General features: G+C 32.1%; 4 protein-coding genes, 33 non-coding genes and 1 pseudogene across 38 annotated transcripts; 19 read left to right on the top strand and 19 right to left on the bottom strand.

Moving 5' to 3' along the window:
* Positions 1 to 81: 81 nt before the first annotated feature.
* Positions 82 to 102, top strand: 21ur-8998. Its single transcript, NR_054391.1, has one exon.
* Positions 103 to 366: 264 nt separating this feature from the next.
* Positions 367 to 387, top strand: 21ur-14076. The gene has a single exon (NR_054390.1).
* Positions 388 to 761: 374 nt separating this feature from the next.
* On the top strand, positions 762 to 3117 carry srd-14 (annotated as a pseudogene). The gene is given in 4 exon segments: positions 762 to 1036; positions 1756 to 2182; positions 2847 to 2926; positions 2928 to 3117. Coding segments are annotated over 4 exon segments (972 nt in total).
* 21ur-13184 lies at positions 1111 to 1131 on the bottom strand. The gene has a single exon (NR_054389.1).
* 21ur-6134 lies at positions 1112 to 1132 on the bottom strand. The gene has a single exon (NR_054388.1).
* On the bottom strand, positions 1591 to 1611 carry 21ur-10777. Its single transcript, NR_054387.1, has one exon.
* On the bottom strand, positions 1594 to 1614 carry 21ur-11060. The gene has a single exon (NR_054386.1).
* On the bottom strand, positions 2202 to 2222 carry 21ur-7819. Its single transcript, NR_054385.1, has one exon.
* 21ur-8353 lies at positions 2809 to 2829 on the top strand. The gene has a single exon (NR_054384.1).
* A 1102-nt stretch (positions 3118 to 4219) lies between the features above and the next one.
* 21ur-12221 lies at positions 4220 to 4240 on the top strand. Its single transcript, NR_054383.1, has one exon.
* A 1060-nt stretch (positions 4241 to 5300) lies between these two features.
* On the top strand, positions 5301 to 7134 carry srd-13 (G_PROTEIN_RECEP_F1_2 domain-containing protein; the record flags this gene model as incomplete). The annotated part of the gene is made up of 3 exons (NM_068437.1): positions 5301 to 5575; positions 5809 to 6235; positions 6859 to 7134. The coding sequence occupies 3 exons, from the start codon at positions 5301 to 5303 to the stop codon at positions 7132 to 7134; spliced, it is 978 nt and encodes a 325-aa protein (NP_500838.1).
* Positions 5669 to 5689, top strand: 21ur-13620. Its single transcript, NR_131504.1, has one exon.
* 21ur-12440 lies at positions 5677 to 5697 on the bottom strand. The gene has a single exon (NR_131503.1).
* Positions 6309 to 6329, bottom strand: 21ur-15390. The gene has a single exon (NR_054382.1).
* 21ur-8207 lies at positions 6313 to 6333 on the bottom strand. Its single transcript, NR_054381.1, has one exon.
* Positions 6718 to 6738, top strand: 21ur-10479. The gene has a single exon (NR_054380.1).
* A 438-nt stretch (positions 7135 to 7572) lies between the features above and the next one.
* Positions 7573 to 9024, bottom strand: ttbk-8.2 (non-specific serine/threonine protein kinase). Its single transcript, NM_068436.7, has 4 exons — positions 8933 to 9024; positions 8765 to 8884; positions 7999 to 8444; positions 7573 to 7952 (listed from the first exon to the last, which is right to left on the bottom strand). The coding sequence occupies exons 1-4, from the start codon at positions 8969 to 8971 to the stop codon at positions 7631 to 7633; spliced, it is 927 nt and encodes a 308-aa protein (NP_500837.1). The 5' UTR covers positions 8972 to 9024; the 3' UTR covers positions 7573 to 7630.
* Positions 8586 to 8606, bottom strand: 21ur-8466. The gene has a single exon (NR_054379.1).
* A 937-nt stretch (positions 9025 to 9961) lies between the features above and the next one.
* Positions 9962 to 9982, top strand: 21ur-7706. The gene has a single exon (NR_054378.1).
* Positions 9983 to 10618: 636 nt separating this feature from the next.
* Positions 10619 to 10639, bottom strand: 21ur-10915. The gene has a single exon (NR_054377.1).
* Positions 10640 to 10695: 56 nt separating this feature from the next.
* srd-12 (G_PROTEIN_RECEP_F1_2 domain-containing protein) lies at positions 10696 to 12201 on the top strand. The gene is made up of 3 exons (NM_068435.2): positions 10696 to 10987; positions 11213 to 11639; positions 11885 to 12201. The coding sequence occupies exons 1-3, from the start codon at positions 10713 to 10715 to the stop codon at positions 12158 to 12160; spliced, it is 978 nt and encodes a 325-aa protein (NP_500836.1). The 5' UTR covers positions 10696 to 10712; the 3' UTR covers positions 12161 to 12201.
* Positions 11002 to 11022, bottom strand: 21ur-8295. The gene has a single exon (NR_054376.1).
* Positions 11136 to 11156, top strand: 21ur-5589. Its single transcript, NR_054375.1, has one exon.
* 21ur-11664 lies at positions 11765 to 11785 on the bottom strand. The gene has a single exon (NR_054374.1).
* Positions 11769 to 11789, bottom strand: 21ur-6512. Its single transcript, NR_054373.1, has one exon.
* Positions 12202 to 12401: 200 nt separating the features above from the next.
* 21ur-7982 lies at positions 12402 to 12422 on the top strand. The gene has a single exon (NR_054372.1).
* Positions 12423 to 13467: 1045 nt separating this feature from the next.
* Positions 13468 to 13488, bottom strand: 21ur-10114. Its single transcript, NR_054371.1, has one exon.
* Positions 13489 to 13708: 220 nt separating this feature from the next.
* Positions 13709 to 13729, bottom strand: 21ur-12145. Its single transcript, NR_054370.1, has one exon.
* A 66-nt stretch (positions 13730 to 13795) lies between these two features.
* srsx-14 (G-protein coupled receptors family 1 profile domain-containing protein) lies at positions 13796 to 16097 on the top strand (the record flags this gene model as incomplete). Its single annotated transcript, NM_068434.2, has 5 exons — positions 13796 to 13934; positions 14377 to 14457; positions 14512 to 14765; positions 15318 to 15611; positions 15873 to 16097. 5 exons carry the CDS (start codon positions 13796 to 13798, stop codon positions 16095 to 16097), a joined length of 993 nt encoding a protein of 330 aa, NP_500835.2.
* Positions 13962 to 13982, bottom strand: 21ur-13602. Its single transcript, NR_054369.1, has one exon.
* Positions 14830 to 14850, top strand: 21ur-9043. The gene has a single exon (NR_054368.1).
* Positions 14832 to 14852, top strand: 21ur-12895. Its single transcript, NR_054367.1, has one exon.
* On the top strand, positions 14833 to 14853 carry 21ur-5927. Its single transcript, NR_054366.1, has one exon.
* 21ur-4856 lies at positions 15001 to 15021 on the top strand. The gene has a single exon (NR_054365.1).
* On the top strand, positions 15455 to 15475 carry 21ur-11742. Its single transcript, NR_054364.1, has one exon.
* Positions 15568 to 15588, top strand: 21ur-8365. Its single transcript, NR_054363.1, has one exon.
* On the bottom strand, positions 15659 to 15679 carry 21ur-2612. The gene has a single exon (NR_054362.1).
* Positions 16098 to 16569: 472 nt separating the features above from the next.
* On the bottom strand, positions 16570 to 16590 carry 21ur-9942. Its single transcript, NR_054361.1, has one exon.
* Between the last annotated feature and the right edge of the window lie 31 nt (positions 16591 to 16621).

The raw sequence follows: 16621 nt of genomic DNA, 5'->3' as shown, positions 1-16621 counted from the left end.
AAAATGAAAAAAAAACTCTTGAAATATTTTTTTACTGTTTCAAAAGAAGCTTTTGCAGTATGTGATTTCTGTTGTGAATAGTGTTCAGGCGAAATTTTTCTACAACAAGTTTTGAAAATTTACACAGCCAGAGTCATTAAGCCATAAAATTAAATTAAATTCTCAGGTTACTTCAGTTTTTGTATACCAAAAACTGTGACTTCACCGAAAACGTAAAACATATTTTTTGTATATAAAGGCTATTATGTTGTTCATAAAATTTTTGGCAGTTTATATCTTTCTTTAAAAACCATTCGAAACAGTGAAATCTTTTAAAATTTACGGTTTCATCGAGTCGACAAGTATATAATATTTCAATTTTTTTTGTTTATTCAACTTTCCTAAACTTTCCTGATTGCAAGCGAACAATCATCAAGCTGACTACATTCTTGTCTGTTGAATGGATCTCATTCAGTGATATGACTTTTTTGAATAAAGTAAATCATCGTCTGATCTGCTTGAACTTTTTTAAAGTCAATATGAGAATTAATGAACATTTTAAACTCATCACTGAATTATGGAATCACATACTTATTCAAAATTCAACAAATAAATTCTTAGAACAACAAAATTTGACTATTCAGAAACTTGAATCCTAAAAATTTTCAGATCTTCATCTTTTAGTAGTGCATCTTACTTATCAACTTTCCCACTCTTTCCTCGGTTGCAGAAATTAGAAACTGTTAAAGATTTTTATCAATACTATTCCAGATACCATAGAAATGGTTGACTTCTCAGTAATATTCTCGTATACTCATGGAATCATAGCAATATGTGGAATGCTCTTCAATGTCCTGTTAGCCTACTTGGCATTGTTCCAAACTCCACGCGTAATTCAATCATATTCCACGTTGATTGTTAATTTTGCAATAACTGACTTTTTTGCCTGTCTTTTCGACTTTTTTGTTCAGCAAAGACTGATTCCATCTGGATTGACATTGGCTTATATTTCAAATGGACTTTGCAGTCATTTTGGGCCGACTACGTGTTATGTTGGGTAAGTTCGGGACTGGGAAAAAGTTCTTTCAACTGCTCGATTGTTTACATATTGATAACAAATTCCAATTTCAAAAAAGAGGGACCAACTAGCCAACTAGAATATATTATTCCCAGCGATTTAACATGACTACCTGAAACAGTGAATTTGCAACAAAAAAGTTGGTCGTTGATCATTGTTTTTTGTGCTTGTCTTCTTGTTGTCTTTTTTGTGCTTAACTTCTGGCAGACTAAATTTAAAAATAAATTCCAGACACACTCATTTTGTAAATCTAAAATTTCAATCAAAAGTTTGAAAAATGGAAATTAGTATTTCTTACCAAACCTTTTTCTAGAGATAAACTTTAAAGTTTGCGTCATGGCGCGTAAAATGGAAGTTAAACGTTAACAATTTTGTTTAAGTGATGCCAACTAAATGGGCAATTTTTTGAAGACACCGACCACAGTTTTTGTAATGCGTGACGTCATAGACTACAAACTCCAAAAAACAGACAGATGTGATTCATTTATTACAAAAAAAAATAGAAGATATTTTCAAAACCTAAAAGTTTCGACACAATTAACCAAAAAGTTCTAACAGCATTATTTGAAGCAATGCTATTTATCACATTCTTTGTGAAACAGTACTTTTTTCCTGAAAATTAAATATTTGTTTTTGCGTAAATACAAATTGCAACATGCTTTTAGTGAGTTTAAGTGTGTTAATTTTCTAATTTTCAGCTACAGTTTGATGCTTCATTGTCTTTCCCACTCCCTTTGGTCACTGCTTCTCTCCTTCTCCTATCGTTGCTACATTCTCTATAAACCTGCTCCAACTCGTCACGTTCTTGTAATTCTGATATTCTTGATCTACACACCATCCCTTTTTCAATTCGTCTCATTTCTTTGGGCACAAGACGAGCCAACTGAAATTCGAGAAATTCTCACGGAATCCTTTTCGACATATAATTTGACAGGGTACACTGTAACTGGAACAAAAAATATTATTTGCTTCTCAGCTCTTTTTACAATTCTTCATATGACTCTGCCAATTACTCCGGTTTACATTTGCATTTTGGTATTGAGAAGAAGAATTATATCGAGGCTAAGCTTCAAAGGAGTCAATATTACAAAAGATACGAAAAACCTCCATTCTCAACTTTTAATGGTAAGGATCTACTTATAGAGCTTATAGAGCAAAATTCATATTGCAACTATCTGTGAACAATTCATTAAATCAATTTTCTGTAAATGTGTTCGTTTTCTTTGTTAGTGTAAATTTCACAATTTTGTACGATTTCAATTCAGCTTAGAAATTAAAATTCAAAACAATTCACATTAAAAATACATACATAATAGTTCTCAAAGAGATAGCTTTTTGTAGAATCTTGTTTGTACTGTTACGAAGTCGTCTTTATTTTGATTTCAAAATTTTTGCTTACTCAAAATAATTCCGTTTGGTCTCTAGAACAACCCTAGACCGCTACAAATTTCTGCAAATGTATTTTTTCTTTCAATCCGCAGTTGTTACATTCTAAATGCCTTTTTTGTCTTCCATAACGACGCTAGGTTGACAATTGTGGCAAACCGTGAAAATAGGCAAAAAAATTGCAAAAGGCAAAAATGCCTTAAAATAATTGTTCACACTTGACTATATTCTGCTAGATCAAAAACTGCTGGTCTATTGCTTGCTGAGCGTTTTAATTTTAGATTCAGCAGCATGAATAAAATTTTAATTCAAACATTCACTATTTCACCTAAGTATTAAAATACAGGCCATGATATTGTTTATGCTTCTTATGATTTTCAGTTTCATAATTTTTCCTTTTCAGGCCCTAACCTATCAAGCAGCAATACCTGGTTTCTACTTGTTCGGAGTAACATCTTATGCAATTGGACAATTTGGAATTTACAATCATCCAGCTCTTGACATTTTCTTCATTTCTTTTCATTCCACTTCTTTCTCCCCTTGCTTCATTTATTTTTGTAACCCCGTACCGTCATTTTATCAATCACGCATTTTTCAAAATGGCTCATGTTGAACCGGCAGAATCATCTTCTACACCTCATAATTATACAAGTCATATTCATGTAATTGGTTGAGATTATCAGAAAAGTTTTCAATAAATGAAATAAATGAATCTGTAAACGAAAAAAAATAAATTAAATAAAAATGAGAAAGTGTTCAATAAGTAAAAAAAATTAAGATTAAAAACACCAGGAACAACTTCAAATTCAAAAGAAACTAATAATTGAAAATTTTTTGAAATTGAAAAAAATATACTTTGAATAATTTCAAAAATATAGTACTTCTTTTTTATCAATCAGAAGAAGTTTCCTCACACAAGTATATTTTTAAAAATATTTTTCGGGTACTTTGCCTTTTTTGAACATTAATGAATGGTCCGTCAAGTTAAACTTTTTATAGCATACATACGAAAAGCTGTATTTCATAAGTTTTATCGCCAATTTTTACCAAAACAGCTGTGTCGAAAACTGCCTTAAAATGTGTATTTAGATTAAATCAGGATAATATATAATTCAGAATTGGATTTGAGTAAACATAGGTTTACTCAAATAAAATTTTAAAAAATGTAGGCTGATCTGTAATTACTGCAAAAAGTTTTTAAAAAGCATTTTTAAATTGTTAAATATCATGTCTACAAAAGTGTTTCGAGTTTTCAGAAAAATATTTATTAATAACTAACTATCAAGACATTTACTGTTGGGTAAAGTTCATTTGATCTGCAACCATAGAAAATAGTTTTTGGACGTGATTTTTTGGTCATTTTAGCATCAAAAGTGATGTGTTAAACCAATTTCTTCATTGCCACTACTACACCTTCAAAAAATGTGTTACTCCGTTTGCAGCGCTATTTTGAATAATCTCCAGACACATATTCTATTAGGAGTGGCAACAAGGTTCGGGTCAAAATTAATAATTTATTTTTTGGTGGCAATTCCATATTGTTGCATGATTTTTCATTTGAAAACATTTCATATTTTATGGACCCTGGTAATGCCCCTTCACTTGCGTTTTAAGCTTCCATCAAAATTTAAAACATTTAATTTTACGGATTTACTGTAAAATTGCAGTAAATGTTTCAGAAAAATTCATCCCAACGTTTTGATTTAATATTTGTTTTTTTACAATTTTTACTGTTTCAACAATCTTTGAAAAATGAATTCTTTTAATTTTTATTATTGGTTGTATTTTGACCTATTTGTCGGTTCTTCCCTCGTTGCTCCCTCTAACTCCTCGATACTCGCCTCGTGTCGCTTTTTTTCCTTCTTTTTTTTCCTTCTTTCTGAAGCCACAGTATCCCAGCTTATTTTTTCTCGCGAAAGTGTGCTAAGGAGGTGTGTAGTATGGCCCATTTTCATAAATATATGAAAGGTTGGGTGGCGAGATTTAATCTTTTGCTCTATCAGACTCAAAATTAGAAAAATGCTAAATTTAATCTGAAACCTCCAATTTTGCCAACTTTTCCGTGTCGCCGCCGCGAAGAATTAGTTTACTTCCATACTTGGCACATTTTGATCATCTATTACGCGTATTTTGTGGCCCTGTTAGTCACATTTCCGATCTAAGAAAGTTGTCTTAAAAAATAATTGAAAAGAAAACGCGTCACAAATATGGTCTGTATGTGCTAAAAAAACCAATTTCCGGTCGCTGCAACACGGATATGATGAAGAAATAGAAGATTTCACATGAATTTTTATGATTTTTTTGAGAAGTGTTAGGAAGGTGATTGAGTGATTCTTAGTTAGACCCAAACTGTAATTGCTAGAATTACTCATTTTTTTAATTTTTACTGATTTACTTGTGCAAGTTGAATCTCAGTTTATACCGGAAACCAGCAGATTTTCTAACAAATAAGTTTGAAAAAAATACATCATAAGTAGTTTTGCTTATTTAGAATGAGTCTTCCAATGGAAAACCAAAAAAACCAAAAAATCGATTTTTCGTCAAAATACCAAAAAAAACCAAAAAACAAAAAACAAAAAAAAACCAAAAAATTCCCAGCCCTGTCTCCCATGGTAGGCAGGCATGGTTTCGGAGCCTGCCTGAAAGCTGCAAAAAAATCTATCTAAAATAAGCAGCAGGCGCTAGGCAGGCGGAAACGCCTCAAGGTCAGGAAAGCGTCACGGATGTCCTAGTTTAGAACTTGTCTACAAACTTCAACTCAACCGGAAAGCGACCTGTAAATACTTTCGTCTTGATTTTCTTTATAAAATTGTTCGAGAATTTGGCATTAACCTCAATTTTTTAAGGTTTCCCTAAAATGATTGACTTCTCAGTAGTCTTCTCCTATGCTCATGGAGTTATTGCAATATGTGGAATGCTTTTCAATGCTTTGTTAACATACTTGGCATTGTTCCAAACTCCACGTGTCATCAAGTCATACGCCACGTTGATCGTCAATTTTGCAATCACTGATTTTTGTGCCTGTCTCTTTGATTTTTTCGTTCAACAACGACTGATCCCATCGGATTTATCACTTGCCTACATTTCAAATGGTTTTTGCCATCATTTTGGACCAACTACGTGTTATGTCGGGTAATTTTATTGGGTGTCAGGAAACAAAATGATTGCTTTTTATTACTGCTTCAAACATGACTAGTAAAAATGTATTTACTGTAATGTTTCCACTAATATGTATTTAAAACAAAAACAAACTATTGATGCCGGTATTTCAGAGGAATATTTGATGTGTGTTTGAAACAGTAATTTTTGTAAATAAAAGTTATAACACCATTTTGTTATTCAAGCAAATTGGTTTTCATTTTCAGCTACAGTCTGATGCTTCATTGTTTTTCCCACTCCCTTTGGTCTTTGCTACTTTCCTTTTCATACCGTTGTTATATTCTTTACAAACCAGCTCCAACTCGTCCTGTTCTTGTACTTATCATATTCTTGATCTACACACCTTCTCTGTTACAATTTGTTTCATTTCTCTGGGCACAGGACGATCCAGATGAAATGCGAGAAATTCTCACTAAACATTTCCCGGCATATAATTTGACAGAGCATACTGTATATGGAACAAAAAATATTATTTGCTTCTCAGCACTTTTTACAATTCTTCATATGACTCTACCAATTACTCCGGTTTACATTTGTATTTTAATTTTAAGGAGGAAAATTACATCAAGATTAAGTGTCAATGGTGTTAATATCACAAAGGAGACAAGAAATATGCATTCTCAACTACTAATGGTAAGGAGTTACTTTTTTTTGGGAACTCTTCTCGGATAGCATGAAAATACGTTAAGAATTGAGAACACCAACAAACTTTGGTTATGCATATGTAATAAGTAGTCTTCAAAAACTTGTCGAATATTTATTAATTTTCTGTAAAAGTATTTATCGTTCAAAGTTCGAAGGATTTTTATATACTTTCAGATTATAACTTAATTCTGATTATTTTTTGAATAAGAAAATGCTTATTTAACTTCTCTGAAAATTTCTATGAAAATTATATAAATCCGTAAAAATGATAGGAAAGTTTGATTGACAAAGGGTGTTGTTTTTTTTCTCTGAAGAAAACCAAGAAATCATACAAATCTTATATTACCATTGTTTGAGACTCTGGAAGAATCACATAGTCAGATGGAAAACAAAAAAGTGGCATGTTTAAAATTTAAATACTTACTGTTTCACCCGTCTCTTAAAATTGGCGCATACATATTTCAAGATGATAACGTAGTTTTTGTCTTTTTCTTGCTAAGCGTTTTACCTTAAGATTAAGCAGATTTTAATTCAGACATTCACTATTTCATCTAAGTCTTAAAATACCGACCATTATATTGGTTATGCTTCTCATAATTTTTCCTTTTCAGGCCCTAACCTATCAAGCAGCAATACCTGGTTTCTACTTGTTCGGAGTAACATCTTATGCCATTGGGCAATTTGGAATTTACAATCATCCAGCTCTTGAATACTTTACATTTTCGTCATTTCTCTTGATTCCACTTCTTTCTCCACTAGCTTCTTTTATTTTTGTTACTCCGTACCGGCGATTTATCATGCACTACTTTTTCAAAACGACTCGTGTTGAACCTGGAGAATCATCTTTAACACGTAATATCTATACTAGCAATGCTTATACTGGGTAAAATTCATTTAAAAAGGTTTTTGTAAATTGTATAAATAGCTTAAAAATTTGTTTACAACAATATGCCAGTTATGAGACAAAAATCGGAATAAATTAATTAAAATTCAAATATATCTCGAAACAAGTTCAAGAAAAATTTAGCCTTTCCAACATAATCAAATATTTTATGATGAAAATCATGGGAAGTAGACGCTGGGAACCTGGAGCCTTGTCTCCTCAAGCAGGCCTTCTCGTTTTGATGCATACATATAGGTAGACCTTATGGGCTCAGCAGGACACTATTCAGAAGGCGCAGGTGAGGCAGGCGGGTGAGGGCCTGCATAGAAGCTCTAGTTTAGCAAGATGAAGTATCTGGTACGGTAGCTAAAAACTTTTGATTGTGCCAGGACCCTATCATAATTTCTATCATTTGTGTTACATAACAAAACAGAAAACTTTTCATCATAATCATTTTTATTTCAATACAAAAAAGGAGTAGTCGATATCAAGTCTATGTTCTAGTGGAGCAAGTAAGCAGCTGGTCCTCCATTTTCCCAATCGTACGGAGCATTCTCGTTGGATCCGCAAGCACCATAAGCTTGACGCATCATTCCGTATATTGCTTGATAGTTGGGTGCATCATAGTATTTCATTGCATCAACCATACGCATAATATCCTGGAATTGTTGTGGGCATGGCGGTGGGAACAGGGTCCCAAGGTTGTTACGGATCGCTTGTTTGGCCTGACCAACTTGGTTCATGTCAGAGATATGTTGCCATGGAATTGTTCCGTGCGACAGTTCAACCTGCATGTACATCCAGGTCTCCAAGTCGTCCTTGCTGAAATTAGAGTCAATTAGATTTGGGATTGGGCTTGAGCACATACCGGCAAAGTTCTCTCTGAAGATGGCAACTGATTGGAGCGTACTTGACAGTTCCACGAAAACCAGCAGCTTGGCGTGGCTTTCTAATGGTTCCATCATTCCCAGTAAACTTTCTGCACATTCCAAAATCCAAAATGTAGACCTTGCGAATCTCGTTCAACTCGGGACGTCCAATCGTGTAATTTCCGGGTTTGACGTCACGATGAAGGTATCCAATGTTATGAAGATCCTCGAGTGCCTCCAACGATTGAATGCCGATTCCAATCGAGCAACCCATCGACATGTGCCCACCGACCCCAGCTTTATTCAAATCTTGAAGCGATTTTCCGACAAGTGTCATTACGACGTAGTTGAAGTTTCCAAAGCGTCCCTTGTCCTCGATCTTACAGAAATGACGATTTCCACGCTTTGAGAGCTCGTTGAGCACAGAAACTTCCAGTTTCAACACCTGAAATTATTCTTAAAGTCTCAGGTGAGAAATTGCGCTCCTACAGGCTTAAATGTAGAAATTGCGCTCCTACAGGCTTAAATGTGGCTTAGGCTTAGGATGGGACATAGGTCTACACGAAACACACATCATATGCGCTCTGTCGAACTCACAATTATTCGAGCGTTGGTTCATTTGCGCTCTAGTGTAAGAGTGAAACTTGAAACCGAACAATTCTAAGATTCTAAGAAGAATGACCGAAAGATTCCGAAAGATAGAAACAAAAACTGTTGCTCAAAAATGCAGAAAAAATTCAAATGAACAATTGTGCTGTGATGTACCTGGATCTGCTCATTGGCTCCTTCCACTTTCATCGCGTATTTGCCGGTTGCGTCGAATACACGGTACACCGCACCGAATCCTCCTTCTCCCAACTTCTTCTCGATGCTCCATCTCTCGACCTGAAAGCTTTGAAATTCGCGGGTCTCGCAGCGAACTCTCTCACTCACCTGTTGTCCGGGATTAAGCTGAATGAGCTCTTGGGCCATCTTGAATGTTCGTCTGACAAGCCGTTTGGTTTTTCAATGAAACTCCAAAATTGTAAGGATTGAATTGTTGGTTTTGAATTTCTGATTTTACCCTGGGGTGATGTTTGGGCGGAGCTTAGATGTGGAGCAAAGATAATGACACGGAGGTGGCCACGTTTTAAACTTTTTTGAAAAAATTATCTTCAATAAAGTTGCAATTAAAGAGATAATTTTTTAATCAATTAAAAAAAAACGTGACATTAAAAATTGAAAAAAAAAATGTTAAAGATGAAAATCATAAAACTGATTTGTTTCTTTTTCTACGCTTACAAAGGCCAAGGAGAGCATATGATACTTATTATTATAGAACGGAGTATAAGCTTATGCGCCTATTTGTTTTCAATTTTTTTATTTTTATTTTAAACCGGAAAAGGCAAAAGAAAAAATGCAAACATTTGATATGCAAAACTTTTAGGTTCAGATATAACAAACCAAAGCTCTTCTTACAGTAATTTTTGAACCCTTTTTGGATAACTTTTATTTATTTTTATAATGCTTTCAGTCTCCAATTTATTGAAATATAATTTTAGCAGAAGTGACTCAGAATTGAAGTTTAAGCACCTTATTTGAAAGTGCTTTATGAATCATTTTCAAAGAAATTCTTTTTAAGAGGTCAAAAATCAGACAATGGTCTGACTAAAGCTATTAAGCACAATGCTTATGCGCTCACTAATGACAGATTACCTAAAGAATGACAGATTACCTAAAATGAGAAATATATAGATAAACGATCATTTTATTGAGAAGGCGTGGAACCGAATGGAGAACAATCGAGAATAAAAACAATAGAGGATGGGATTAGAAAAGCAATATATAATGATTATACTTACCTATAATTTTTAGAAGCTTTTTTATTTCATGCTTTAAAAAATTTGGTTAAAAAATTTTTATTTTTTATTTTTTACAGTTTCAAGAGTTCACTTTATACGGTTTAGTAACCAGAATTTTCGTTCTTCTTTATTCGGTATGCGTTGTTTTTCAAAGGCGAAAAACTAAAGTTTACAATATATTTTTTGCTGTTTTTTTATTGAAAAAGCTAGGAAAACCTAGCCCGCTCAGATAATTATTTTGCGAAAATCTACAGAAATGACTAAAAGTAGCTGAAATTCAAATTCCGTGAATTTTCTAGTTTCATGCTCCGGCAACTATTTAAATGCGTACTAATTTTTGTTCATACTTATCCCCCAATGACGATTTCGCTTTTTTAAAATCCGTTAATTGATGCTCTAGTATATTCGAAAACTAGAATAAATTCAATAGTTTTGATCTCCATTTTCTTGTTTTTTATTTAAAAACTCACGTATTTCGAATAAATAGAGTAATAATCGTATTGTTCTATACAATTCTTCCATAAAATCAAAACACGATTTTTGATTTCGGAACTCTATTATTTACTTGGTTGACAAAATAACCAGGAAAGGAGGTGTTCTAGTTAGTATATTCAGAAGTTTTGAACTTTTATCACACAAATGAGACTTCCTTATTTTAAAATTGTATCCATTATGTAGTACGTTCCAATTAATCATTTTAAATGCATACCCAGACAGGGTACAAAACTTTATAGTTAAATATTTTTTTTTCTTTGAATAAGAAATGTATTTGTATCTCAATATAAAAAAGATTCTTAAATTGTCAACCACATTAGCTCGAACCATTACATAAATACCCTGAAACCGTTTTTTCTTTTTCAGAAATCAAAGTCATGTTTGATTTTGCTGTTCTCTTCTCATGTGCTCATGCCATAATTTCCGTGCTTGGAATGTGTTTCAATGCCTTGTTAGCCTACTTGGCACTGTTCCAAACTCCACGTGTCATCAAGTCATATGCCACGTTAATCGTTAACTTTGCAATAACTGATTTCTTCGCTTGTATGTTTGATTTCTTCGTTCAACAGAGATTAATCCCAACTGGAATGACTTTGGCATACGTTTCCAATGGATTCTGCAAGCATTGGGGTCCGAGAACGTGCTTTTTTGGGTTTGTTTTTTTTTTCCGAAAGTGATGATGGCGCATCAGTCTTTCAAAAGCTATGCAAATTTACGTCCAAATTGAAAAAGATTAGATTTAGATTTTGTACTTTTTCATAAAATTTACAAAACATTATTCAAAAATCCACAAAGTTCAATGAAAAAAAGATGATTAAAAAAAAAAAAAGTTTCAGAAACAGAGAACGAATATATTCATTTCATTTTTTGATTTCAGATACAGCCTGATGCTCCATTTCCTGTCCCATTCCCTATGGTCTCTGCTCCTTTCTTTCTCATATCGTTGTTATATTCTATACAAACCGGCTCCACACCGTCACACTCTTGTCATTCTCTTAATGATTATCTACATTCCATCCCTTTTTCAATGGATCTCCTTCATCTGGTCTCAGGACGATCCAGAAGAGATTCGAGAGATTCTCCACGTCGCATTTCCAGCTTACAATCTGACAGGACACGTTGTCACTGGAACCAAGAATATATTATGTTTCTCGGCTCTTTACACAATTCTTCACATGACTATTCCAATTACTCCAGTTTACGTCTGCATTCTGATTTTGAGAAGAAAAATTATTTCAAGACTGAGTTATCAGGGAGTCAACATCACAAGTGACACCAAAAATTTGCACTCTCAACTTTTGATGGTGAGTTTGAAACTGAGGCAAGAACTTCCTTGATAGGCAGGCACAACTTTGTTCCTACCTATCACCTACCTTCTGCACTGTTATGAAAACTCCGGTATTTGGTTTCACTTGCTATATCAATATGAAAGTTCAAATAAAAGTCGTGAACGAATGAAGTAAAACAAATCAAGAATTTATATGGAAATAGTGAAACAGAAAAAAAAATTTCAAGTTTTTTTCCCCAAAAAATTAAATCAAGCTTTCAGGCTTTAACCTATCAAGCAGCAATTCCTGGATTCTACTTGTTCAGTATTTACTCATATGCCATTGGACAATTTGGAATCTACAATCATCCAGCTCTTGAATATTTCACATTTTCCTCATTTCTTCTGATTCCATTTTTATCGCCTCTTGCCTCTTTCATTTTCGTAACTCCCTATCGACAATTTATCAAGCTAAAGCTGTTTAGAATTGTTCAAATTGAACCGACGGAAACATCGAATACTCCTCAAAACTATACAAGTATTCATATTATTGGATAATGAGTTTTACTCAAACATTTTAATAAGTCTAATAAATTTATATTTCTAGTTTGTAACAAAACAAGCAATTTACAGATATATAAAACCTACCATTCCTGACTAAAAAACAATGCTTTCAACGGAAGTTTCGAGGAAGTGGGTCACAAATAAATTGGCTCCTGATGGGCGTAAAATTCACAACATTTTTTTTAAATACTGTTTCACTTGTAGCATTTAATTTCTCTAATGCGCAATGATTCAATAAACCTAGTGAAAGGAGGGGAGGAGCACTATGAAACTATGAAGTTATGAACTTCGGTTATAATTATAGAGCTATGCTGCAGATTATTTGTTCCGGAATTTGCGTCTTGGAGAACACAGTTGTTTTTTTTTCAATTTTTTTGCATAGAGATTTTCCCAAATTAATTAATTTTTCTTTCTTTTTTCCGTATCAATATTTTTTAAGATTTCCTCTTCAAATGTAGTGACGTAAGTTCTTTCAATAAAATATCAAAAACCTTCTTAAAAATAGTTCGATCATCTTTAAAAAAACGTGCTTATTTCCAGCATTTCGTGATTTTATTTATTTTTGCCTATTTTGCAAGAAATTGGATAAAGTACAAAGATTAAAATCACAAAATGAATCACGCGTTGATTATATTCATGAATATATATTTTACTCAATTTTCGGCTGTCTGCATAGAGTTCAGTGTATGATTCCAAAATTTGTACGCTCGGAATTATATTTAGATTTGAATTATCTTTTTTTCTATTAATTTCAAAGTAAAGTTAATTTTTTTAAATTTTTTAAATAGTGTGCCTCTAACAGTTGCCGCAATTTCGGAACATTTAAATTTCTGAATACAAGTGTTTTTTTTTTCAAAAATCGTCTTTGATTTCAATAGGCCTTTAACAAAAAAATACACAATAATAACTGAATAAGGGGAGAACTCAACAGGATCAATAGAAATTTTTGCGAAAACATTAGTGAATCTCTTTTCAAGTTAATTGAAATAAATTTAGTGATTTTCTGTTTTTACTATTCTACTTTATGATTTCCTTGAAACCGCAATAATTAAAAAAAATTCCCAGTTAAACTTTTTTTCAAAGTTGAACTGATATGAAATCAATCATGAAAAACTTTCCAGTAAAAGCAATTCAAACAAATTTTAAATTAACAACGCCCACCCAACAAGTTTTCGATTTTTTCTAAAATAGCTGCTGAACGTTTATCAGACTTTTTCGGTGTTCTAAGTTTTCTACTAAGTTTTTTGAAATCTTTATGATGAAAGTATTTGTCTTCTAGTTCATTTGAATTTATTTTTATGAGAGAGAGTAAAAAAGGAAGATTAAAATAGATTTTTCTTTTTCGCTTTGAAAAACATTTGAAACCGTAAAAAAAATTGAAATATATTTTTTTGTTATGCCATACTTTTTCAGAAAAGAAAATTGCAAGAATTTTATGACAGTGTAAATTTAATTTTGTAAATATAATAATTTAATATGAAACCTGACAACTTTCAGAACTTCCTGCTCTCTCGGATTTCACTTATTTTGGATGGAATCACATTTCCAATCAACCTTATTTAATTTGTCTCGCTTTTTTTGAAATGCTCATTTTCAATTAATGAAACATAATTTTTTTTTAGAAAAAATATGATATCAGAGGACACTTATCGAATTCATCGTATTATTATTTATTGTTTTGTTTTATTTTTGGAAGTGTTTGGACTATTTGGGAATATTAATTTGGTAGTTTTAACAATTAGAAAAAAGTCGTTAAGGACTAAATATGGTGAGTTTTCAGAGTTTCTAGATCTTTAAACAAGATAGGAAGAAATTATTAAAACGGTTTCATGTGCTAGCTGATAAAACATTTTTGAAACAGTAAAATATTTTGAAGTTGCATTTTAATTTTTTGAAGAAAAAAAATTTGATGGATAAATGTAACTTTTTTATTTTTTTCAGGAAATAATTTCTGCAAACTATAAAAAATCAATCCAAAATGAAATTGAAAATAAAGTTGTGACGAGACGATTCGAAATATAAATATTAAAAAGATTAAAAAGGATTAAAGGACGATCCGTTCTTCAAGCGCTATGCACTGCGTAATTCAACGAATAAAACTTATGTTTGGCAAAACAAACTTTGGTATCAAAAAGTTCAAATGTTTCATTATTTTTTTTTTAAATACATTCACAAGAGTTTATATTTCATTTAATTTAAGCCCTTACCAGGTTGCATTTTGGGAATTCTTGCCACATTGCACACACTTTGTCTTCTATATGAACTTGTGGATATGAGTTTCAGCGTAGCTGGTAAGATTGTATTTTTATAGTTTCTAAATAATTGAAAATTAATTCCTGCTTCAGCTTCGTATTATTATTACAAAATTGACCGTCAAACATGCTTCCTTGTAATTTTTCCATACATTTTTCTTTATTCAATGCAAACTGGTACAATATGGGTTTTATCAGTAGATTTATTGATAACAATTTTATATCCTATTAAAAGTCGGAACTTTCACGTTCCCGTGTACTTTGTGATCTTATTTTTGTTACCAGTTGCATATGGAGCTATTTTTGTAGGATTTGGATTTATGTATCTCGTTGAGGAAGCTTTGCCGGTAAGTTTTTTTTTCCTATCATGTTTCAACAAGTTTTTAACTCTGTCTAAAATAATAAAAACAATATTGATACTCGTCGAATCGCATACATTATGATTACCCATTTTTGAATGACAAAACTTGCAAAAAATTAATTGAAGAATAATTTAAACTTGAAATTCGGTAACTTTAAAACAATTTTTAACGAAATGTTTCACTATGCTTTCAAAATAAACTTGTTACTATAAAAACACAATTGTTCGAGCAAACACTTTTCACTCAATTTTCTTCACTGTGATCCGTTTTTTAAAGATCCAAGTAATCCAGATCCTTCGGAAAAGTACCGTTTTAGAACAGGTTTATGTATAAAATATTTTTGCCAACTGGCATGCCAATTAAACAATTGCCACGACTTAAGCAACACAATCATGATCGTTCAAATAGCGTAAGAAAAATATCAAGTCAGTTCCAATGAGCTTTTCAATCGTTGACTTTACTATTTTTATAGAGTTTCAAAAATGAAATTTGTTCATAATTTCATATACTTATAGATTAAAAATTGTTCCATTTCAGATGTGCAATCCACCATCGGCTCTTCATCCAATTGTCAGATCCTATTGGTATTATGTTATGACGGCTTTCTCCGTATTAACTGTAATTTTCTATGTTTCTGCGTTTGCTCTTATCTATTTCAAGGGCCGCCGTGAGAATACAGATCTTCGATTTATTGAGAGAAAAGCCCTGAACACACTGAAATATTTGATACTTTTATTTCTAATGTTTCGATTTATCACTATTACGATTACAAGTATTATGATTGCAATTAGGATTGATCAGGAAGTTGTCGAAATGGTACAAAACTATAATGTTAGTTTTTGAATATTCATTGAATATTTGCTTATTTCTTGTCGAGTTTTCTTGCGATTATAACTGGATTACACTGTTTAATTTGATTCAACATTTCAAAACATATTGCAACAGGCTATGTTTCAAAAAACAATTTCAAAAAAAAATCACAGACTTTAAAAGTGTTAGAAATTATATTTAGTTTCCCTGAGGACCTTAAATTTAACATTATTTTTGAACATACTTCCACACAGACAAGATGCAAAATATATTATTTTTCAGGTTCTCGCGGTGGTCGTTGCTTATTCACAGAATGCTTATATTTGCTACTACAGAAGTTCGGAGTATCGAAGACTGCTCAGCGAGCAAATTTCAAAGATTCATCCAAAATTGGGAGCACTTTTACCAAAATTATCAAATGAGTCAAGTAGTATTGTAGGACAACGTTGGCGAAACTCTACTGTATCAATTGGTCAGACAAAAAAGATTAAAGACAACAGACACTAAAGAAGATATATCACAAATCCATTTTAAATTTATTTCTTGAATTTTTCTTTGAATTGACATTTTTATTTGAATTGAAATTCAAATTTCAATACGACTTCAAATTCTGATACATTTTTCAGAGAATTGGAAAATTTCAATTACTGTTTCATGACATGGTTTTACTGAACTGTACTGTGAGGTTAATACATGCATGATCGAAGTACATAAATAGTGCGGAACAATAATCTCGGGTTTTTTTTGATTATTTGTTATTTGATTACTCGGGAAAAAATTTCAATTAAAAAAACATACATTTCTCTATTTTTGAATGAGTTGCTATCTGTTCTTCTGGTAAAATTCAACGTTTTTCTGATAAATAAATAGGGGGGGGGGGGGGGGGTTTCGAGTATTTTTTATGAAGAATTTTCCGATTTTCTAAGAAAACCTATCTTTTTTCCTGACTTTTGTATAAAATTAACCAAAAATTAAACGTTTGAAGAAATTGAAGAAATTACTGCTGTCAATACTCCGTTGATTGGCTTTAT

This window comes from Caenorhabditis elegans, chromosome IV (assembly GCF_000002985.6).
Source record: "Caenorhabditis elegans chromosome IV".
NCBI classification, from domain to species: Eukaryota; Metazoa; Nematoda; class Chromadorea; order Rhabditida; family Rhabditidae; genus Caenorhabditis; species Caenorhabditis elegans.
Note: the sequence above shows the minus strand (reverse complement) of the source record. Positions and strands in the feature narration are given on the sequence as shown.

Bases quoted from the DNA above. Each gene is read 5' to 3' on its own strand.
- ttbk-8.2 (NM_068436.7), bottom strand. From the start codon at position 8,971: ATGGCCCAAGAGCTCATTCAGCTTAATCCCGGACAACAG. The intron at 8,885-8,932 runs GTGAGTGAGAGA...CAAAGCTTTCAG, and splicing joins AGCTTAATCCCGGACAACAG to GTCGAGAGATGGAGCATCGA. The intron at 7,953-7,998 runs GTATGTGCTCAA...CTCTAATTTCAG, and splicing joins CTTCAGAGAGAACTTTGCCG to CAAGGACGACTTGGAGACCT.
- srd-12 (NM_068435.2), top strand. From the start codon at position 10,713: ATGTTTGATTTTGCTGTTCTCTTCTCATGTGCTCATGCCATAATTTCC. The intron at 10,988-11,212 runs GTTTGTTTTTTT...TTTTGATTTCAG, and splicing joins CCGAGAACGTGCTTTTTTGG to ATACAGCCTGATGCTCCATT. The intron at 11,640-11,884 runs GTGAGTTTGAAA...TCAAGCTTTCAG, and splicing joins TGCACTCTCAACTTTTGATG to GCTTTAACCTATCAAGCAGC.